The sequence below is a fragment of the Neocloeon triangulifer genome, unplaced genomic scaffold (assembly GCF_031216515.1).
Source record: "Neocloeon triangulifer isolate White Clay Creek 2 clone unplaced genomic scaffold, ASM3121651v1 ptg000015l, whole genome shotgun sequence".
NCBI classification, from domain to species: Eukaryota; Metazoa; Arthropoda; class Insecta; order Ephemeroptera; family Baetidae; genus Neocloeon; species Neocloeon triangulifer.
The window spans coordinates 5,346,536-5,371,430 of record NW_026775557.1 but is presented as its reverse complement, the minus strand read 5'-3'; the positions used below and the strand labels follow the sequence as shown (position 1 = coordinate 5,371,430).

General features: G+C 37.6%; 1 protein-coding gene across 5 annotated transcripts in view; it reads right to left on the bottom strand.

Moving 5' to 3' along the window:
- LOC132202357 (inactive dipeptidyl peptidase 10-like) overlaps positions 1–24,895 on the bottom strand; it is a 109,093-nt gene that overhangs the window by 49,319 nt on the left and 34,879 nt on the right. The window contains exon 1 of one of the 5 annotated variants that reach the window (XM_059629220.1): positions 15,360–15,837. The exons of the other annotated variants lie outside the window; for them this stretch is intronic. Within the exon in view, the coding sequence (XP_059485203.1) occupies positions 15,360–15,434 (75 nt within the window). The 5' untranslated portion in view covers positions 15,435–15,837. Of the gene's footprint in view, positions 1–15,359; positions 15,838–24,895 lie in introns of those variants that run through there. 5 annotated transcript variants of the gene reach the window in all.

Sequence of the window (24,895 nt, the reverse complement as noted above, 5' to 3'; positions counted from 1 at the left end):
AATTTCAACTGCGGCTAATTTTTCGCAAGGGCCAAGAACGCGCGGTCCAGGGACGACTGCTGCGGTCGAGGGCGGGTTGGGAGCAAAAAAGCTGTTCCTGACTTGTTTAGTAATTTATGGGCGGAGAAGAACAGCAGCAGCTTTCTTCTTTCGCAGGCCAGGGGCTTTTTGCGATGCAATTGGCCTCACAATTCAACGAGCAGGACTATCGCAATTCAAATCGAGAGAGACCTTTTCATGGCTCGCCTTTCTTCGACCTTGATCGATGTGCGTCCACCTCTCCGGAGCGGCGAACAGAAAAAGCCCTGGCGACAAGGAAAATCGCCTCACATTTGTCTCTTTCCGATTTCTTGCTGCCCTCTTCTTATAATCGGAAACGATCTCTAATTCTGACTGTCACGCCGTTTTAAAGAAGGCAATATTTCAATTTCTTTTTATCTTTGGATATTGTATTTGAGGTTGAACTTATAAAAGTAGGTATGCAACTTGCAATGCCCTCGGTAGCTCTGGTACGGCTATTAATTTTTGCCCAATTAAAATTGGAATGCTCTTTTACATTAAAGTACTATTAAAATGTAAGCAATAAAATAATCTGTATGAAGTTTGAAGAAATTGACACTCGAGGAGATGTTCATGGAAGTGAAGAACTCCGGCTTTTTCCTCGTTGTAAAAAATTGTGTTAATTCAAAAATTGTTTTTGAAATAAGTAAATATTTTTTACAACTAGGAAAAAGCCCGAGTTCTTCACTTCCAATAAAAGAATCCTCTGTGAATATTTTACCTACTTTAAAATTTCCAATATAATTCAAATTACATCGGTTTTATTTTATACGGCAAAAAGTGAATATACTAAATTGAGCAAAAACTTTAAGCCGTTCTAAAGCACCCAAGGGTAGCAGAATATGCAAAACTACTTTTGTCAAAATCTGGATGACCTATTTCAAACGCACTTGTTAGATAGGAACAAAAACAGTAATCATAATATCTTTTAAAACTTTAAAACTAAGTGATAAAAACAAAAACCAAGTCTCACTACGGCAAAATTCTTGCTAGTGGTGGTGCCGTTTTGCCCAACAATTCCTTTCTTTTCAAATAAACAAATGAATGTAACTAAAATTTTAAGAAATAAACAACAACTCTAATAAAATTCAACATAATCCTAAAAACCGTATTTTTAATAAACTTTCTTTTTTTAATTTTGTATTTCTTCCTAGTAGTTTTTAGCCTTTTTTGCTTTTGTTTTGAAAGCTATAAAGAATTTCATTTCTTGCGTTACGGTCTTTGAAACGTGTTTTATACGTTCTGAAGGTCTTTAAAAATCACATGACAGAACTGAAAAGGCAGCGAAAGACGGACAAGAGCAAAAAGGGTGCTGTGTCGTCGTTGGGCGTCTCTCTCAGACACACGTAGAGGTGACGAGGGAAGAAAGAAAACAAGGCGGCGCATCAGATAGGACGGAAGGCATTGTTCTTTTTCGCTGCTTTGTCCCTTTGTGCCGCCGCGCTGACCCTCGAGTGAGACGCCCGGTGGCTAAAATATTTTGCAAAATCGATTTCGGTCCGACGGCTGATGAAAATTAACCAAGTTTCACTGCCGCGCTGGAACACATTGCACAACTGCAGCAATATATTTATTAGGCGAGGCCGTAAAACCGATGCCCGCTGGCGATTTTGCAAATGAGAGCAAACAAATTTTGACTCCAAATTAATCGACGCGAAAATGTTGAAACAATCACGGCTGACGATCTCATCAGCGCCTGTTGAATATTTCATGGGCCGCAGCGCCAAAATTTTCACCAAAAATTTCATATTTTCCTCATTTCAAAAGTGCTTTTTCAAAAGCAGTCGCGACTTTATTCATATTTCTCGGAGGGTGGATTGTGAGACGGGCGGTGGCTCATTTGTATTGTGCAAGGCCGGCTGGCCGCGTGACGATGAGGCGCGACAAGAGACGCGCAGCACCCCCTTATCTTCCGCAACTTCCTTTTTTTTTGCTCTCGCGCCGCATTTGCATCCCTCTTTGCTTGTCACACAAAAAATACAATTTTTTTGCTCTCATAAAAGCGTCGAAAAAGTTTCAAATTGTGTCTGTTCGCGAGACAAAGGTGGAGGGAAAAAATGGAAAAATATTGCAAAGCTTTTTGCAGCTTTTGGCCGCCGGCGTCCTTTTCTATTTTTCCAGCCGTTTGTGTCCCGAAGCTCGTCTTTTTTGTGCTGGCTGCAGTACAACCTTTGTCCGCAGTCGAGTCTTGATTAACGGCCGCTCAAGAGAAAAAAAAATCGCACTCGTGTTGTATCGAGATGGACTCTCGCTCGCTTGGGGCGGATGGGCAAAAAGCAGAATGTACGGCGATATAACTCATAATAATTCGAACGAAATTCGGCCAAAGACGTGCGGCCGTAAAAAGAGAAAAACGTACGCGGCCGGCAGTTGTAATTCGCAGAATCGATCCCTTCCTTTGGCACACCAGACCCACTCACGTACCAAACTTTAGGAGCAGCCAGACATTTCAACCAGCAGAGGTGAATCGCGTAGAGATTTTTTTTAAATAAAATTTTGGGTGGGTCCAAATATCACAGAAACGATTTTTGAAACGATTCTCAGGAAAAAATTATCGCGCATGGATTATCAAGGATTGGTTCTTTGGTTGGATTTTAAAGGCAGAAACTATCCTGAAGAATCCTTGCGCGAGAATGTTTTCTCGAGAATCGTTTCTCAAATTCGGACCCACCCTTTGTTATTTTACCCAATTTTCAAACGCCATTTTTCTTAAATTCTACCTTTGCCAAATTTAAAAACAAATTAATAAAATGACGTTTAATTAAAAAAATTAAGCTGCTTGTGCGGTCGTGAAAACTAACTTGGTTGTGATAATAATCCGAGTTGCCACTTTGAGGTGGACGTGAGACAAAGGCTGAAACTGAAATCTCTTCCGCGTAAACAAAATGGAAAAGACTTAATTAAAGAGCGCACTTTCGATGAGGCGGAGGAGGAACGAGTGGGATAAAAGTAATTAGACTTTGCGCGCAGTTTGTTCCTCTGCCGAGCAAAATTAATTCAGGCGCGGCTGAAAACGTCGAGAACGAGCGGAATTTAATTACACGGCCTCGCTCTCGTCACCGCCGCCGTCCTAATTACCACCCTGGCAAGTGCAACCAACGACCAGTGCATCAGCCTGCGCGTCCACCATGGCGCTGACCGAATCACGCCGACACCGCACACACCTGCCTGTGCGACCAGCTGGAAAATTGCACTCAATCGACCTTACACACAATTAATTACCTCATGTTCAAAATAAAAAATGATTAAAGAATTCTTTTTTCAATCAAAATCTCTCGTTGCAAGTAATATGAATTTCAAATTTTGTTGGAGAACAAAAAAAAAATCTCTCGAAACAGGAAAAACTTTTAACAAGGTGATAAAAAGTAAAAAACTCATGGAAAACATTTATTTTAGTTACAAAAATTTTCGCAAATTTTATTTTGAGTACTTTTCCTTGTAGTTAGCTTTACTTTATATGTAAGTATTCCAGAAATCATGTATAAGATTTTTCATCCAAAAAATTAGTATAGAATTAACAGAACAGCACTAATAATATAAAAACTTTATATTAGAATCATAAAAATTAAAATCGTTCTTGAATAATCATGTAAAAATATATATATTATTAATTATTAACAAAAACACTTTAAAATAAAATTAATTTATTAATTTTCTGAAACAACTGATAAAGTTAAAATATTACTGTATCAAGTGAAATAATTTTTAATATTATTAAATAATTTATACTTTTCGTTACTTAACTTCTGGTTTACACTACAAGTTCCGCTTTTCTTGTTAACAATAAGCGTATATAAATTTTTGCAACGTAGGTGTTTTCTGGACTTGCAGTTTTTTTTTGCTATCGTCGCAATTGAAGGAGAAAATGAAAGAAGAGGACAGGGGCAAAAACGAGCTTTGGCACCTGCAAGCACTTCCTTCTAGGAGCAGCAGCCTCGTTTTCGCATTCTGGGGCAAAATCCGCGCCAACGCGATTACCTCATAAATAATTCAACGGTCTCCCTTGCACACTCAGGGCTCCGCAAAAGCAAATTGAGCCCGAGCAGCGCCCGGCCGAAACGAAAGAAGGTCCTGCTTGTTGAAATTAACACGCCTCCATCTTTCAACGTCCAAGGCGCTTCCGCACCACTTGCCACACTCGCTCATAATCACTTATTTGGACGCTTCTCTCCACTCGCAGATGAAAAAATATCGCAAAATTTGCATTGGCGAATACATTTTGGAGTGAATAATGATCCTAGTCCGCTCCTTTTATTTATGAAAAAACTTTTTCAGCTATTTTTCTCTGGCCATGAGCAATTATTATTGATGTCCTGCAACTGAAAAGTTGAATCTGGGCATTTCAAAGCGATATTCTGAAATTTATGTGAGGGTCCACCAATTTCCATGGTATTTGTTCTCAATAATTTTGAATGATTTAAGAAAAGAGCGTCTCTGAAAACGATTAGGAAAAATTGAATCTCTTATATTTAACATCAGACTAGTGTTTTTTTCTATTCTTGAGATATTTAGCATCAAAATAAAGAAAAATCTGCAAGCTTTTGTTTCCTGAGATTTATTTTTTAAAACTATAAAAAAAAACGTGCAAAAAAATCTCTGAAGCCAAAAGTTTGTGCAACTTTTCGGAATGAGAGAAAGCGTGAGAAACGAATTCCTCCTCTGGGCGCTAAGAATGAAAAGTTGGCTTTTGAGAAGAGTCGTAAACTATTTCTCGCGCAATTTATTCAAAATCCGACACTTTTCGCCGCGATATGCCGCGGGCCGAGACACCCAGTTAGCCGAGCAGCAGCTCATTTTCCTTTTGCTCGCCCAACTTTTAACTGCGGGGCGTGACTGCCAAGCATGCAGAGAAGCATAGCAAGGCGTTTGATGTGAGAAACAGAGATGCGGTAATAATTTACTTGCACCCAAGGCATCTTTCATTTAGACCTCCTTATTTCTCGTCGCGACCCAGGAATTTCATCCCGACGCGCGCGCGAGACCGCGCCTCGTGCTCTGCCAACCGCACTCGATATAAATTCTAATATTCGCAAAGGCGAGACATCTTTCCTCGTTTCCGCTGGTGTTATCTTTTCCAAAGAAAATGAAAACAAGTCTTGGAAAATATTGTTTTTCACAGTTTTGCCGTGCTCGTTAAAATTTTAATTAAAAGAGTTATTGCAAATTTAATCACAAACTTCTTGTTTGAACTGCAATTTTTCACTTCCCTCTCGGATGCACAACTTTTTATGGTGGAATTTTTAATTGGGACAGAGATATGGAAACGCACCTGGTGAAATAAATTCAATTAGGTGCCCGCCCGCAGCAGGTAATCATCATAAAACGGCGGCGGCCAGCAGATATTTATTATTGACTGCAGCTCTCATCTCTCTGTGCCGACGCCAAAGTACCGCAGCGTGCTGAGCCAGTGCGTTATGTGTGTGTAAATCAATATTTATGCCAGCCGCTCTCGTCCGCGCGCCCGCGAGTCGGTGCGAGAGAGTGAAGAGCGACAACGAGTGCTGCAAACTTTTCGCCACTGTCTTATCTGGCCCTCAAGACGCGGCGCGACACACTCCACTGACATGACATGTGGTCCTGCTCTTCAAACTTTCGCCGTCAAAAGTGAAAACTTTCACTTTGCGGAACAACCCGAAAAGAGACCAAATTGACTCTGTTCAAATTGAATTTTTAATATATAAGATCTCATTGATCTCATGTTATTACAAGAAAATTAAAAAAAAAAGTACTTTAGAAATTAATAAAAAATATAAAAAAAATCGTTTTTAAGAGTTAAAAGAAAATGATGGAGTATTTAAACAATTAAAATTATTTTGCCTTTTCTCCATTAACAACGCCATCTGTATTTTTTTGAGTTTCATTTTTAAATATTTTTGAATTTTTATTTCCAGCAGAGGATAAATTAAAGTGATCAGACATTTTGTTATAATGGTCTTTGGAAACGCGATAAGACAACAAACTTTAGGTAATTTTATACCTTTAAAGGACGCTTTTGCATTGTTTCAATGTTTTTTTTTTGTTTTTTTTGGCGATTTTCGCTGATTTAAGTTAATCTAAGCTGGTGCAAAACGTATTAAAATTTTACATAATCAATTGTTATATTGGTTATTTTAAGTTTAGAAAAAATAGCTATAGAAATTTAAGTGTCCTTTTTATTACGAACGAAAAGATTTCAATTTATTTTGATTTATGAAAGTGTCTGTTTTCAGTTGACACACACACTCGCGTGCCCGTCTCCAATCAAAGTTAGGGCGGCCCGAAATAAACCCCAAGGTGGTGATTCTTATCACACGGGGGTGGTGGAGAGAGCCTCTCTCCTCTCTTTCGCTCTGATGGTGCGCCATTAAGATTAGAGCCGAATTTACGTCCGTCCTGCTGGCAGCTTTTGCGACTAAATTTTTGCGCAAGCGAGGCCAATGCGTAATTAAAAGAGGAAGTGAAAAGATTCACGTTTCTCTCGTCTGCGAATTCCGAGAATACGAGCCGCGTCGAGTCGCGGTTGGCGCAGGTGAAATAACACACCTCTCGCAAATTGACAAACGACCTGCTCATGAGCACGTGCTCCACTTTCCGCATTTACCAGAGAGCGCTTTTTCATTGCGCAGACCGTTTTGAAAAAAAAAAAACGTTTCTGCTGTGAAAGGCAAAGTCGGAAGCGATCGAAACGCTTTTGAAGAGCTGCGGAACATCTCTGGCGCCGCGACGGTATTTATTTGTGCTTCACCTTTTTCTTTTTTTCTAGACAGCCGGACGGATTTCGAGAGTCGGCAAAATAAACACACGTCGTTCCGACTTCACTCTGCGGTGCGTGGGATCGCTTGATAAATATGAATGAGCCTCGTGGGAGGGCCGAGTGAGAAACACCTCGGCTCACTCGCGACCAGCTAATTAAAATAAACGCCAGGTGTCAACAAACTAACACGCGCACCCACCGATTTTCCAGTGAAATGAGTTTTGAACAAATATACAATTGCTCTAGATTCACTCTCGCGTCTTAAATCCTCCGTCACACGTGTTGCAAAGAACGGTGTTTACCCTAAATTATGTTACTTACAATTTATTCTTGGCATTTTTTATTCTTTATGGGTATTTTAAAATAGTTTTCATCCGAAACCAACCGGCTCAAAGTTCTGTATAAGTAAAAATAAATTAATTCATATGTGAATGAAAATGTTAAGATGCTTTCAAGCTAATGTTTAAAAGGATTTTGAATTCGGTCTTATTGTAAAAATGGCAGAGGAATTTAATTTTCAAAGTTGATTAAATTACTTAAAATTGTATCAAGTAAAAATAAAATTTCATTATTTTGGAATTAAATAAATAAATAAACCAATGAAACCCTCTCTTCAAAATCAGCCAAAATAATTTGAAATCAATTATTTTGATTTTCTTAAAATACCACAACCTTTTTCAGTTTTACTAATTAAAATTCTCTCAAAGTCCGCAACTACTTTGTTGTGTTTTTTGATTAACAGATGTTGCAAGAATGCTGTATTTGTGCAGCGTGATTTTCTCGCAGATGCTTCTCTTCGGTGACAAGTTAGAACTTTCAGAGCAAACACCGAGACTAATTCGACCTCCACAGCGACCAACAAACTTGCTTCTGCCGTGTACCTATAATGGAGAGCAAACAGACTCGTGTGTGTGTCACATTCAATCAGCATCCCTCGGTGCAATTACGAGCAGCAGCGGCCATCGCGTGTGTCACACATCATTTCGAGCCTCCCGTCAAAACGGCGAGAGATCTTTTTTTTAATCGGGCTCAATTTCGTCGGACAAACGGACGAGAGAAGCTCATTTGCATCCCCGCACAGAGGGCAGGTACAAACACAAACAAACAAACGGACGCATCAGCAGATAATGCCAAAAACAAACAAACAGTCAAATGCAAATTTTTCGCCGAATGGCAGAATAAATTCGAATGGCTGTTGTACAGCGCTAATAAAAGTTGATGGCACTGCAGATCCAAATCTTGGAAATGCTCGCCCGAAGCAAAACTTCCAAACTTTGTGCTCGCCCGATTAGCGCAAATTTATTATATCCTCTTGCATTAAATGTGGTTTGGCTTGTTTGGAGAAAAAGAAAACGAATTGAATTGAGCAAGAAAGAATTATTTCAAATCTTTTACATGTCCATGGGTTAAGCAAAAATCCTCTCTGAGTGCTTAAAAAAAATTCCTTTTTTAAAGAACGGCTGAAAGTTTTTAAATGAAACAGAAAATCAGAAAGTCTGAAGCCGTTATACGAACAATGGCGGCAATTCACTTTCAAATTTTGACCCTTCGTATGCAAATTCGAGGTGAACTTCATCTCTGGCCTTGTTTAGGCCGTTTGCATTTTTCATTCGACCGTAAAATTTGGACCCTTTTCTCGTGCGGTTGGCGCGACCCAATTTCTGACTCAAATTCGCGTGCAGATATTGCGCTCTTAACTCGCACGGCCAATCTGGTTCTGGTCCCCCTGTTTCGAACGCGCCACACGATGTGACAAGGAGAACACGCGGCCGTTTCCTGCGAACGCCAATTTCCCTATAAGAGCTTCACAGGATGGAATATTTAATGAGCGAGAGACGGATCCTTAAAAAAAGGAAGGATCGATGGTACTTTTTGGAGGAAAACAGAGGACAAGAGTGGATTAGCGCGGAACGGCCAATCAATTGCAGCGGATGAAAAAGTGGACGCGCAACTCGACGAAAGACAGCCTAAGCCTTTTAAATCGTCGTCGCCCAACCCGAGTTAATCTTTCTTTACTTTGCGCGCCGATTCATCACACACATACAAGCAAGCGACTTGGCAAACACTGCACACTACTCGTAAAGTGAGAATTGCTCTGGCAGGGTGTTATTATGTGAGAGACACACACGAGACCGACTCGTACCTAGAGTACAAAATGCTATTATTGCGCTGAGCAATAATAACAGCACCGACTCCCGCCGAGACTAAACGTGATTGACATTATTTCTCTTCTCTCGCAACTCCCTTTCCAGAGCCTAGAAATAAACCAGTCAAGAGAAAATTGATTATTTTTTCCATTTATTTAAATTGGGGAATGTCATTAATCACATTGTTCTTTCTGTATGGCGCTGGAATCATTAATTTTGAATTTTCATAATTAATAAAAGCAATTTTCAACCACCAAGCACGTGGGCAGCTATGGGAATATGTTTATTACAAAACAATCTAACTTCTACTGTTGGTTCAAATGAAAAATATTAATTTATTATAAGAAATAGACTCTATAATTCTTTAAAAATATTTGGAAAAGTTTTTACTTTTACTATTCTTTAAAATTAAATTATAAATACAAATATGAAACTTTAAGAATTAAATAAAAAGGCTATAAATAAATAAATAAATGAAAAACGAATTATCAATAATTATATTTTACTTTAAAACAATTTAAATAAAAATAATGTGTACAGAATTTTTCTCAAAACTATTTCAACGAAAGATTTTTTTATTTCAATTTTAAAATCTTTAAACAGTCTATTTTGACTAAAAAGAAACCTTTGTTCATATTATGATCATTGTTTGTAATCTTATAAGATCAGAACAGTTTTCAAAAAAGGATTCTTCCAAACTAATAATTTAATGAAATATTTTTTTAAGCTTTCAAGACACAATAAAATGGAAGTTAGGCCAATTTTGTCTCTCTCTTTTACAGAAGGCGCTTCACCCCATCGAAAGCAATAAGGCGCGGCATACTGAAATGTTGCCATCAAATATGTCCTTTATTCGCCTTATCGGAGAGGTAATTTTCGCGAACGTTTCGGGCCCAGCAGTATAGTCGGATTGCCATTATGGTTCCCATTCTATTCCGTTTTCCTCGTGAGCGCGAATTGGATGCGAGAGAGCGGCTCTCTTTTCACTTCCCTCTCTCTCAGCACAAAATCTCGGCTGCAGCGCACGATAAATCAAATTTCCACCGCTTCTGCTTTCCAGGCACTTTCTCCGCCCGTTCCCATACTAAAAGCCGACTGGCTTTGTGAATAATTGACTCGTCTTGCATTTTGCATAATGCTCCGACTCGTTTTGTCATTATTCACTATTCATTTATCCTCTCCTGCATGAAATAAAAACAAATAAAAACTAGCAGCTATTCATATTCATTTTTAGTTTCCTCTCTCGAGAGAGAGATGCAGACGAATTTTGCTTTCAAAAAGCTCTTTGCTGTCGCGCAGAACTCACGCATATTTTGCTTCACTCGGATTTGATTTATTCGAGTTACGGCAGCTTTGCAATTTTTCGTCCTCGCTGGTCATTTATCACGGCAGTCGCGATGATGACGTCGATTTCCGCGTGCAAGCCAAAGATATATCTTTCTTTGTCCCTGTTTCAACAGCAATATAAAGGCGGCAGCCAACCCGAGTGTGTTTGTTTGCGATGCAATTGCGAACGAACGCTTCTGTAGTACTACGAACGACTTTTGCGAAATTCTTTGCACTGACAAAGACTATTATACGCAGAGAGCGCTGGGAAAACTTTGTCCGCAATGAAAATAATAAGGGCAAACACAAGAAGTTCCGCGACCTCGGAAAAAGAGTTCCAACGCGAGACAATTTGATCTCAGTAGCGCGATTGCAAAAAGTGGAAAATTAGTTGGCAGCCTTTTCTAACAATAATATAGGAAAGGTACGAGATGTAAGATGAAATATCAATTGATTCCAATTTTATTTTATTCTGACTTATATTTTCTTAAAAACTTCAACCTTAATTGGATGACGATTGATAGATTGCTTAGGAAAAAATGTATATAATCGATTTATTTAAAAAAAAATCCATAGTTTATCATAAATTTTGATAAAATAATTTAATACTTTGGACTCTTTCTTGATTTTAATTATTTCTCACAAATTATCAGTCTTCTTTATTTAATTAAATACATCAAAATTTGATTTATTATTGTGCCTTAAAATAGAAAACGCTCTAAACATAAATTCCTTGTAAGAAAGTCATTAAAAGTCACAAAAGTAATAATTGACTTTTTACAATTGGCATTGATTGAAATAAGAAATCTGTTACATAATAATCAACAAAGCCTTGGTTCGTTCATGTTAGCGCAGTATCGACTGAATCGACTCATTTGAATTACAATTTCAAATTTTTCCGAGCGGTTACGTAACGCCGAAAAGTTTTGAGGCGCACAACAACGATTCGAGTTCTCGGGTCGTGTTTATTCGAGGGCGGATTGTTGCAATAATATTATTTCAACGCGAGTTTTTTTTTCTTCTGCTGTGTGTGCGTCGCCCGTGCCGAGCCGCCGGCAGAAAACAAACAGCAACGAAATGATATTCCCAGCATTGTCGTGTCGCTCGTTGATGGGCAAACTTGCAGCAGAGTTTCCCATTGTCTGCTGCCTCCATAGGCCCCCCTGTATCTGCTGGCAAGTGGGGCGGCCGACGACACACACACACAACCAATCAACCCTGCGATAATGGGCCTCCGCTGAAGCAAATAATGCAGCTCGCCGCGCGCTCCTTGTATCTAGGCAGCCCAAAACTCGGTCCGGCCATCGCCATTAACTATATCTGTGCTAACTGATCCGACAAATATTTGGCACCCGCCACGGAAACTCGATTGAGAGCATCGAGCCGACTGCTCTCTGTTTGTTTAATTGAACGACCCGACTGCTTTTCTGGAATCAAACGGCAATTATTGACTGATGGGAAAATCTCACTAGAGTGTTTCCCTGTTGTGATTTGGAATTGTATAATCATCTGGTTTTACTTCAGACACTTCAGTTCAAGGATTGCATGGTGAATTTTAGTTATGGAATTTGAAATTGCACAAATTTCGTTGAAAAATGTCCAAATCGTGATACAAATTTCCACCCAAGCGATGAAATCAGGTTTTGCAATCAAATAATATTTAAAGTCGGCCATGAAATTACGTTAACATTTTTGGAATTGAAATAAAAATAATATAATATTTGCCGCCGTGATCCCATAATCTGAAAATATATTTCTTTAAAATATTTTTTATTTATTGTAAGCAAAATGGTTGTGACAAAAAGATTAAAAAAACAACGATAGTATTATATCAAGATTGTGGAACTTACAAAAATAAATAAATTACTGTTTTAATAAATAGAGGTATGCATTTTGAGGGCGATCCAAAAGCCTACATTGGTTGAGGCAAAGTGAGCCTTGAAGAACATTCGGCGGATGCTTGGGAATAATAGAGAATTTAGGTGATTTTTTAGTTGAAAATGGCAAAAAAAATTGTGAAGCAACAAAAAAAAATCAGAAAAATGAAACAAAAAAAGTAGAAAATATGGATATTTTTTAAATCATAATAATATGTTTATTTTAAGATTTAAGGCTGTTTTTTAGGTATTTTTTGTCTAAATCAGCTTTTTTTTAATAGGTGATGTAAAATAAATTTTAATTGAAAAATCGGAGATAAAATGTACAAAAAAAACTCAAAACTATGTAATAGTTGCTTTAATGTGATTAGAAAAAGTCAATATTAAATTTAAAAAAGGTCTTTGTGAGTAAATTTGAGTTCATGATCATTAAAAATAGGTTAAAAATGTGCATATCTATTTTTCCAATACGTTAGGAATGCTCTCATTATATTTGACTTTGCCGACAAATGAAGGACCATTTTAGAGCTCTATGTAAAAGTAAGACGGAATTTTTCGATTTGCAAGAGAGAGGGCTGGAATGCTTTGTTCTTTTTGGGCAAAAGGCGGGCAGGAAGCTGCCATCGTCGGTGCTCCTTGCGCGTGTTGGAGAGAAAGAGAGGCGAATTCATCCATCGCAGCAGCAGCACCGACGAAGCCTACGCTAGGCCTTTGATGTTTCTCTCTGGCGCTCCACGCTGCGGCAATGAATAAAAAGCCGCACGCGCTGCAGCCCGAAGTTAATCTTCTATAAATCAATTTGCATGATGAGCTGGTAGGAGAACCGAAACGGCCAAACGAGTGGTCCGTTTCCAAGCTGGATTAATGCTCTGATCCTCTCTTTGATTTCACCAAAAATTTTTATAAATGAAATTTTTATTCGTGAAAGAGGATTCTGATTATTTATAAATTCAAATTCATGAATTCTTCCGATGGAGAGGAGTGTCTTTAAATTTTGAAACCCAAATTTAACGGTCTCCATAAAGACCTCGGTACCTTTTCTCGGGAAATTCATTTTTATGTGTGTTGCGTGGCGGCGAATGTGATAAAAAGGCACGAGACCCGCACCGAGGGGAATAAGTTTTACGAGAAAGGAAACATGTAAATCCGCATATGTGTTACAGTCGGTCTATAACAGGCCCTTGTTGCTCCCTTCGGTGCGCGAGCGGAACGTAAAACGCGCGCAGGTCACTTGTCACGGTCGCCCGTCCGATGAATATGCAAAAGTTCTATGGCTTTCGCGTGCCTGGCGCTGGATCGGTTCGGCAGAATCTCTCGCTCGCTCGCGATTGACTGACTGTATTATTTGTGGACACGTGTTTGCTCGCGAGGGGTTTGTTTATATTTGCGCACGCCAGTTATCGCTCCATTCTCGGTGCGCGGATTAACATGCATGTCATTACACAAAGCGAGCGAGCGTGCCAAAAGCGCTGGTTTCGGCAAACGGCTTTTTTCCCCAAACGACACAATTTCCGCCACCAGGCAACCAGGCCAATTTGCGGACGCCCCGCAAACAAGCAATTAAAATGCGAAAAAAAATAGCTGGGACGGCAAAGGTTGTTTTTATACTTATTGAAATTGGTCTGGTTCAAAAAACACATCGAGTTTATTTGATATAAAAACTGATAAAAACAAGAAAAATCAAATATTTATCCTCGAAATCAAACACGGCTCTCAAAATGATGTAACAATTTGGACAAATAATCAACAATAATAATGAATATTAATTAATGCTTCATCAAGATTGGTTTGTTTCTAACTAAATTGAATGGTTTTGAGAGCAAATTCCTCTTACAATTATTTATTAAAATTTAGCATTTAATATTACATTAAACGTAACTTTTTAAGGATTTTCTCATCACATCACTGATGACAGCGGATAAATTTAGTTGCAAATTGTGTTTATTAATGTATCACCGGGCATAATTTATTAAATTCTAAATTAATATACAAATATGTGGAAAAAAAGAGAATTGAATTCCGTAGATGACAAGTAAAACAATTTTAGAGCAAGTTGATTAATGGGGAGGCTAAATCATTTTCCTAAGTGGTATTCAAATTGTCTCTGCTATTCTAAAAGTGGTCAGCAAAAAAAGTGAGGAAAATGGTTTTATCAATTCCCGCGTTTTCATTTTATATTTTCTCACAAGACAGGATCGTTGACTGCGATGAAAACTGATAGTGTGCCTTTTTTCACTCAAATTTAAATAGAGAATCATTGCGTGTTTTTCTTTTGTTAAGAAAGAAACGCTAGCTTTAATTTTGATTTTTTTTTTCTTTTTATTTTGGCTTTGTATGTATTTGAAATGGGTTTTTAGTGTTTTTTGAAACACAAAAAATTGATCGTGTTAGCTCAAAAACTGATTGAAGTAGACCAATATTTATGCTTCATTGTCATTCTTCTAAATTTTAAATAAAACTTTTTGAAATTTGTTTTATCTTGATAAGATCGTTTATGAAAAAAGTATCTCAAATATACATTTGAGGAAAAATTTCTGCAGGGATGTTGATGTCCTTGTTCTCCTATGCCGGGGGACAAATACCTTTGAGCAAAGTTGTTTTGCAAATGAAAGTATTAAAATAATAATCATTTGATATACACGGATATACTTTCAGCATTTAAAGATTATAAAAATTATAATAAATAATCTGCTGATTTTCACGTACACAATTTTTCATTCCTTATTTGATTGTTTTTTGGAATTTTTTACTTTGATATTTTTTACGCTGAAGTGATGAGCACATCTTTTGACAGATCATATAGTGCTATGCGATGGAACTGTTACTAAGTTACTATGTTTGACAAAAACTTCTTCATGTTTTTAGGAAATAATTAAATTTTTTCGTGACACTGTAAATTCAAAATAACCCTCTGAACGGATTTTTGTATTATTCAGTTATTCGACTTAGTTTCCTTCCAAATTTCATAAGCGTTTTATTGATCAGAGAAAACCCCGCCGTGCTCATCAAAATACATAAATTTCCGAATAGGACGTAAATGTGGCGTGCGACGGATTTATGTATTTATCAAATGCGTGTTCCAATCCCTCATTTTACAGCGCACGAAAACCTATAAAACCGCATAAGTAGGAGGTTCGTTGGACTTTGGAAATAATTCAAATATTTTGAAATCTCGTCGGCGATCACCTGTTAATGAGGAAAGTTTTTGGCACTCACCGAGAGGGAGCTGCACTTTTTGCCGCCGCCGCCACCACCGCCGACTTGGCCACCGCCGCTCTGGACGGTGTTCATGGCGAAGAGGAGAAGAGAAGAGATGAGAGAGAAAGACAAGAGGACTTAGCGGCGTTGGCCGCTGGCAAAACTGCAGGCCACGGTGCACGCGTGAAGGTGCCGCGGCGGCCGACGAGCGGAAACGGCGGGCGAGAGGCAATCGCGCGCGCTGCCAACTGCCACTGGCCTCGCGAGCCGCGGCCCTGCTCGGATCCGCAACGGCGGGCGGGCGGCGCTAGTGCCGCCGCCGCACGCAGCTCCGGCCGGGCTGCACTCGCAAGACCCTTAATTCGTCGCACCAAACCTCCCAGCGCTTGCCTGTTGCGTATCAACTCGGTCCGTTCCTTTCTTTCTTAATCGATCAAATATATTATTCGTGCAATTATGGGCTGCAGAAATGTATCAAGCACACACGCTTGTTGATATTTCGTGACTGCCACAAGTCGCGGCGCTTGCGAAATTTGACACCCCCGAGCTGCTCTGCAGCAGCAGCGCTTCCCACGCTCAGTGTGCGCGGACTTGCCAATTCAACGTGATCAGATCTTGGCAAACGACGCTCTTTGCTCCTTGTGCATTATTGAAATGAAGTAAAAAAAAAATTATTTGAATAAGATGGATTAAAAATTACTGAAAATTAGAAAAAAATCAGATTACAAACATATAAAATGCCAGTCTACTTTAAATTTCATTCCATGTGCTAAAAATTGTTACCCTTATTAATATTCCCTACATAAGAAACTTTTTTCCAGACACATTCCCAATTTTGAATTCTGATAAAAAAAAAACTCAGAAAGATGAAATAGAGAAATGGACAAAAAAAATATTTTTTTTACAAATTTAATTGCTCCTAGTTTCAAATTGTATTCCTAAATTATTATTTATTCTTCTCAGTCAATGCAATGGTTTTAGCAGATTTTGATTATTATCAGTTATTATTAATTGATGAAAGTAATTAAATATAATGAATTTTATTTTTAATCTACCTAAGGTATAAAATATTTGTATTATATACAAGAATTAATTTACGAATGATTGTTGTTACATGTTGTTTTAATTGAAAAGCGGCAGATCCTTGATGCATATTGTTATTTTTATTGTTCTATGGGAAAAACAATATAATTATGCTGCTTTGAAAATTATGGCTTCAGCCCGCAGACGAAACATGAATATAGCGCAGGATATTTGTTTTTTTATGTAAAACAATAATAACTTCACACAAAACAGTCAAAACCCATTGAGGAACTGCCGTTTTTAAATTTAAACTACAAATAAAAAAAAAATATTTGTGTTACCAGTATTTGCATGAATTACAAGAGATTAAACTTCCATAAACAAAATTTAAAATTCATAACGCTTAAAGATAATTTGTTTTAATTGTAAAATAATTTAAAGCAACTTAATTTGAAGCATTTTAATTTATCTATATGAATAATAATAATATTTTCACCATAAAATGCACTGTTTCAATAAAAATCTGCAAATAATATGATTATTCAAATTATTGTAATTATGGTAACAATACATTAGTATTAATATCATTTTATAAAAAACAAATAATATTACATTATTTATAAAAATTAATACAAATAAATAAATGAAATAAATTTTGATTACATTAGAAACGTAACAAAAAATTTATAAAATTGCCAAAGAAAAAATTTAAAACATGAACGTGATAAAATTTTTTTCATAAAATTTAAAACTCAATATAATAGCATAAATAAAATGGGCATATAAAATTTCTGTATTTATTACTGAATTTCACATAGACACTAATTGAGTGAAACGGAGCTTCAAGCTACTAATAAAGTTTATGTTTCAATGTGATTAAATACCCTTTTGATAAGCGCAGTAAAAAAATCAACAGCCATTTACGTAAGACCAATTCAATGGAATTGATTGTGAATTAGTTGATTGGTGTTTCACTGGAATTCAAGTCGGTCGGTTTGCAATCGATCGAAGTTGTCATGCAAGCGCGCTGTACTCTGTGTAAATCTCGCCCGGAGCCAAAAGCCGCAAGTCCTGCGCTTTTCTGGCCAAAAGCAGGGTTCAACGCGCGCCGGCTAAGCTAATTAATCCGCTCTTAATCCCCGCGCTCTTCCTATGCAATCCCGCTAATGTCCTGCGCCGCGAGTGCATTACTGCTGTTGCGGTTGAAAAAAAAAAGAAACAAGAGGAAGAGAAGAGGTTAAGAGGGCGTGAGCGCCACTCGGACCGGACGTTTTTAATTAATTGGACGCGCGAACACGAGTAGGCAACGCGCTTGCCGCATCTGCCCGGCAAAAAGTATAACTCGCAGGCGCCCTACTGACTCTTACACGGCCATTAACAATTTAAAAAAAGATAAACAGATTTTTTCGTAACCCACTATACCGTAATTCACGTTGCTTGGAAATAAAAATTAAAATCCGTAGCAACCGATTAAATTAATTTCGTTTCTTGCACAATTGTAAAAAGAAATTTAAAATTATAAGAAATTTAATCTGATGTGCCGGAGTAAAATTAGTAAAAATATTATGGTCTCAAAATTTAGAAGACTTAAATTAGAAATTTAGAGAAAAACGTACATAAAACGTTGAATAAAAAAACGTTAAGATAGATATTTTTTTTTAAGATTTTTAATGGAAATAATCTAGATTAGGAGAGGAAGGAAAATAGAGTCGATTTTTTCTCACTCCTGTTATCTTAAAAGTTTCGTCACCACAAAAAAACCGCCATGTGCCGTCGTACAAATGATCCTTAGGAAAGAGATATCGGTTTCACTTAATAAGGCGCCTTGGTTGCGTCAATTTGGAGAAATGCAGTTCGGAAAGGGGGGTTGATCTTGGCGCAGGTGATTGATGCGGGCAAAAACCGAAAGGGAAGGTTTTGTCTTTTGGCCGATCGGCCAGAATCAATTGTTTCTCGCGATCAAAAGAGCCGCCAGCAGCATCCATCAATCTTTTTCTAGCGGCACCGCAAAAAATAATAAGCACTTTTTTCCGGCCGGCCACTTTTTGCGCCTCCCTTCGTCGCTCCTGACGCCTATTTGTCATCGGCCCCGGCACCGAAGACGAATTTTCATCGCAAATTGCACCCAATCAGAATTATTGCATTCTCGGTATGGCTAGAAAACCTCCAAAGGGAGAATGGAACGGCAAAAAAAAAAATTGGTACAGAGAAAAAAAAATTAGTGTCTTTAGGGATTTCCTCGGCCTCAGGGTTTCCAAAAAGATGGTTTTAATTAAAATATATCCATTTAAATTTTACTTTAAAAAAGGAATGGTTGGGACAGAAATTAAATATTAAATTTTTAGCACCAAAGTGTAGTAGATGTCAATAAAAAAATTTTGCCACCACTTTAGCCGTTATGAAAAATGGCCACTTTGCAGCAAATGCGACAGCGACCGTGTTGTAAAAAAAAAAAACGAGTGGTGCAGGACAAATGAGAGGGATGAGTGGTGGTGCGTCGGATTTATGGAGAGCGAGTGTCGTTGGTCGGAAGGGCACGCTGCCGCCATGAATCGTTCAACCGACGGATTTCGGCAAATGAGGAAGCATCGTCGGTGCCGTCAAAAAAGCCGTCGCAGTCTGAATCAAGAGTTTTATTTTCGGCCGCGGATGCAAATGAGGCCAGATAAAACTCTATTATTTCGGTCCAACTTTCACTGTGAGCTATTTTTTTTTATAATATACATAATGTAAAGCGGGCAGTTGGTGCGTCACGAGTTGAAATTTGTAGCAGGTGTGCGTGTTTTCTCCGACTGCAGATCTGAAATTCAAATTGGCCGCGCCAGATCCGAGATTAAAAAGCGGCCGAATTTAATGCAGCTCGGCCGAGTGCGTGCAGTGTTTGTTTCAGGCGCACATTAGCACGCCGCCAAATTATTTATTTATGCAAACAAGCGAGCGAAAGCACAAAATTCACAACCAGGGCGAGTGGAGGCGCGAATAATTCTCGCCTCAAAACATAATCCCAGATGAAATTTTTCAAACATAACATTCGTTCGTTTATAATTAAAATGAGAAGTAGCGATGATTTTCATGTATTCCCCCGAAATATTCTATAGAACTTGAAAGAAGGTTATTAATTAAAAAATATAAAATAATTATGTATAATTTATCAAAAAAATAATTACCAAATTAATTTAATATAAATAATTTATGTATACAAAAATTATGTGTTTAAATTGAAATTATAATTATAATTAATGAGCTTTTAAATGTTTTGAATTTTTTATATATGCATAGTTAAAATTTAAGATCCATCTACATTTTTTAAATTGGTCGGATTACTTCAAAGTGGGAGGAACTTGTTAGTCGGTTTTACTAATAATTAACGCCCGAGTTGGTGTCTGGCCTTTTTTGGTGCGGCCGTCCACGGGCTGCAATTACCAGAGAGATTTGGCGCTGACCGCACTCTGCGCTCGCCGCGTGAGCAGCCAAGAGAAAAGTTTCGTTCACCACTGGCAGAGAGATAAGCATAGTGAAAAAGGCGAACACAGTTCCTAATTAAGCCTTTAAAAGTTGCCAGCGTGCCGGAATTAATTAAAATTCACGCGAGAGACGCCTCAGGAAATTTTCCGAAAACTTTGTTGATCTTTCACAGAGGGACACTATTTTCCTCTTCTTTGTGTGACAAGAGATTAAATTCATTAATTAGCGTTCAAAACATTTTGGAAGTAAAATACTTACAAATGATTTAGGAACGTTTTTGGAAAAGGGAGAGTATGAGAACTTTTTTCCTCCGAGGAATTAGACGCCGTTTCACTGAATTCGTCGCTTCCCTTTCCCGTTCCGTCGCCGGATGCCCTACATTGTTCAAGAACGAAGGGAGCAGGTGAGCTCCGTCGCTGCACCTGTCCGCTCTACCTAACATTCAAGATGATAGGACGCGAGGCAAAGTAGAGACGCAGAAGTTCCATAAACGGTAGAATTTTGTTGTACTCACCTGCGAACAAAGAAGAAAGAAATTTTAGTCTGCACAATATAATTATGAATTCATTTCAAAGAATACCAAAATTTAATATTTTTCAAGAAAATTAAGCGTGTGTTTTTCAAACTCAAATCAGTGCATTTTCAAACAATAAGAATAATTACTCAAATTTTCTACCAAATTTTTTTAAAGCCAACAAATACATAGCGTTATAAACATTCGCAAAACTGGCCAGCAGTGAATATGGAAGTTATTGAGGGCGATCCAAAAGCCTAACCTAGGCCGACCTAGGTCAACTTGACCCACGCAATTTGAATGGCGCCTTGTCTGGGCCAGGTGCCAGGTTAGGCTTTGGATAGCTCTAATTATATTTCATTATTTCACATTAAAAATACATTTTTTAAATATTTTCAAGCAAATATTTCGTAGCAAACGTGAAGTTCAATCTTTCTTCCCCCGACCTTTGCTTTTCAGTGGCTGGGAAATTCAGCGCATGGTGAGCCATCTGGCTGGGAAAGCGTGAAGCCGGGGTTGGGCGCGCTGGTGGCAACGACCGACATCTAGCCCTCGTTCCTTCATTGTCGGCCCTGCAGCCGGACCGACCGGCCGCGCGCTCTCCCCAGCGCTCTGACCCTATCCCACTAATTCGCCCCCACTTCCCTGTCCGCTTCCCGGAATCTGCAATAATCGCATTTTGTAGCGACGCGATTTTCGCCGGCGAGGAAATAATATTAGCAGGAAAATTGGGCTCATTCACTGGCGGGCACTGCACGCGTGACGTCACCTGGGCTACCATGGTAACGTCAGGAGCCGCTTTTCACTCTTGCTCCGAATCAGCAGCAAAAAGTCGTGACACTTTAATTTTTCAAAACCTCTCGCTCAATTTGTTTTTTAGCAAAATATTTTTATGTTAAAAAGGAAAGCTTTTGATTCATCAGCCGAATATGTATATAAAGCACAAGATTGCGGATTTAGAAAGCTAAAAAACTTTACAATTTAAAAGTAAATTTTAGGAGTCTTTTTATACGAAACCAAGATTTGTATAAGAATAATTTGAATAATTGAGTCACCAGTTGTCAATTTCACTATTAAATTTCTTAGCACCTCTGAAGAGGGGTGGAAATCAAAAGCAGGAAGCGGAACAGCAAACATTTATTATCTTATCACAATTCTTGAAAACTGACAAGTGGCCTGATGTTAATTATTTTAAAAAGATTTCTTACTAAAACTCAATACTTTTATTTACTAGTGGCAAAATTCAAATTTTATTCCAGATTGGATATTCGCTCAAGGAACGACCATCAAAAAACAAAAAATGAGCCAAATATTTCCTTGAATCTTTGTTAATATTACATTTTTTTAATAGAGAGTGATTCTGCGAAACTTCTTTTTGAAATCTCCTTAAAATCAGAGTATAAAAATGTGATTATTTTTATTTAATTTTTCTAATTTATATTGTTTGGAATTTTTTTGCAAACCTAATCAAAGTTTAGCGGATCGTCTCAATAAGGCTTTGGACGGATCGGGTGCTTTGCTTTCCAAAAAAAATGGGCGTCAAATAGAAAAAGAACGACGATCGCCAGACGCACTCTCGGCAGCGGCGCGAGAAAAAATAAACAAGTTGGTCTCTCGCTTTCTCACTTGGCGCCTCTGCATCCAGATCTGCTCGCGACCGGGGCCAATAAAAATTTCCTGCTCCAACTCGAATGCACGTCTTGCGTCGCACGCACGGAATTCTGAGCAAATTCACTTCGCGCAGGTGGGCATGTGTAAGGTCTCGTTTTATTTCTCTTGAGGGAGGGCGAATTCGCAGAGTGCCATTAAGAGACCATTAGAACGCGACTCGACTTTTGTGCGCGCGGCGGCGCCATTTAGCCGCCCGGCCGCCAGCAGAACATGTGGAACAAAAGGCTTTTTGCGTTGAGACCTGCTGTGCACCCTCAACCCGCCTGAATAATTTAACCTGTTTAGAATTTATATACATATATGTATATAAAAAAAAAAACGAGGCGAGATGCATGTGTTTCCGAAAACGACCTTACTGTCACTTAAACGAACCCAAACTCAGTTTATCGCAAAAACAGAGTTTGGCCCAAATTAAACCCTTGAGGAAACTGTAGATTCGGAAACCAACAAGTATTCTCCAGCTTTTCATTAAACTGACGAAACAGTATAATTAGTAAAAATTTGTTTAAATAAATCTAATTTAAATTAATAAAAAAATGCTAATAAAACCATTGAAATTTTATGTATTAATCCGCAATGATGGTATTTAAAAATAGAATAAATTATTATTGCAATAAAAATGACAATCATATTTAATTATAAAAAGTTTATTAAAAAATTTATAAAAAAATTCAAGCATGTAAAAGGTTAAAGGTTACTTACGAAAATTTCTATTAAATCTGTTTTTTTAAAACGACATCACACAAATTAAAATGTTACACATTATTTTTTGTTTCAAATTAAAAGTAGCCTAAATTTTTTGATTAAAATTAATTCTTATTGTGAGCTTATTGAGGCTAAAAATATTATTTGTAATAAAGCTAAATGAAGGAATTGAAAAATCAAGTAAAAACTTTCAAAATGTGTAGGGAATTACTACAAACTTTTTTTTAACAGGCTTGTCAAGTAGACTTTTCCCCAATGATTGCTGTATAATGCATTTTCTGCTAGGTAACCAATAAATCTTTGAAAAGCAAAAATTTTAAAATAAAAAATACTGGAAATGAAGATTCGGGCTTTTCCTCGTTGCAAAAAATTGTTTTTTATTCAAAAACAAACGGCTCTACCAGTTTCGGTCACGGTCTGCGACCCTATTTCATGAGCAAACGCGCTGCTCGCTGACTAATACAAGAAACGAGCAGCGCGTTTGCTCATGAAATAGGGTCGCAGACCGTGACCGAAACTGGTAGAGCCGTTTGTTTTTGAATAAAAAACAATTTTTTGCAACGAGGAAAAGCCCGAATCTTCATTTCCATGATCATCTCCTCGAGTGTCAACTTCTTCAAACAAATAAAAAATACTGCCCCCTTTTTTTAAGTAAATTGATTAGTTTAAAATTTGATTGTTATTGGAAACTTCCTCTTCACGAATTTGATCCGTCCATACAAAAACCTACATCCTTATTCTGCCAATTTAAAATTAAATGCTTTTTTGTAATCTACTTCATAATTGGCCAAATTCGGCACTAATAAAAAGTTAAAAGGGCGCCTTGTCGCTTTCTGGCCCGCGGCGCTTGCATGAATTCGCCGGCACAGTTTGGTCTAGCCCATAGGATGGGTGAGGGAATATAAAAGAGCAACTTTTCGTGTAATTAATTATGCATTTAAGCTTGCCTCTCCATCGCTCCAGGCGCCGCCCCGATTCAAATATTTACCATCCGCAGAGTAAAACTCGGTGCTCTTTTTAGCCGAAACCAAAGAAAACATATTCATCGCTAGGTAAATTTTCGGATCGAGGATAATAATTTGAGCGAGTCCGTTTAGTTGTTTTGTTAATGTTGCAAACGAGCAACCAAACACGTACACATAAACTCACAACTGTTCAACTTTGGCTATATTTCTATAGTGCAACGTGCCCTCTCTCTATGCGTGCCTGTTTGCTTTTCCCAAATGAACCGTTGGCGACTGCGTGTGTTTGCCTCTCTCTCTGTGCAAATGATGGCGAATGGCCTTGTTTTTTGTAACGAATGAGTCAAAGAGCAAAACATTGCAAAGTATTCAGGCAGACCTTGCGTCCAACCCCACGCTGTACCAACAAAAAGAGAGGAGACGAATTTTTGAAATTAAATAAAATAAATATACAATATAAAAAGGACAATAAACTGTTTTTCTTTCCATTAAAAAAATATCCCTCTGACTAGAATAAAATACCAGGTCTCTTTGCGAATGATCAAATTGATCGGTTCAGACCACGTGATGTATGCCAGTTGTGAGGACGTAATAAATTTTGCTCTACATTTCTCTACACGTGTGAAGAATTATTAATTGATGTATGGATGATGTATTTGGGCAGAGAATGCCCAGTGGTACATTAATAAACACAAATCGCAACTAATTAATTAATTCCACTTTTATAACAGTTTCACAATCGAGGCACATCGATTGTCGATTCGTTTCTAACTAAATTGTAGAGGTTTTTTAATTGTTAAATGCTCCATAGCAATTTTTTTCTTTTAAACGAATCAAACATCACGGAATACCAAAATTTCACTTCAAAAATTCTGTCCTACATTATTTCCAAGAATAATTTTTATTTACAATAGTTATGTTTTCTATATTGGAATGTCAAATTAATAGACTCTCCCCTCCCACTAAATAATAGTATAATTAAAGGATTTTTATGTTATTATCATAATTTATTATAAAACTGCTATCAAATGTATTTTTTTAATATTTTGAATTAAATTAAATTATTATTTATCAATATTTCCTTCATAATTAAAAAAAATACACCTGCTATTACTTAAATAATTAAACTCATGCATAACCAACAACCTAATGCAAAGAAAAAAACTGTACAAATACCACGTGCACGTTAATTATAATTTTCAAACAGAGTCATT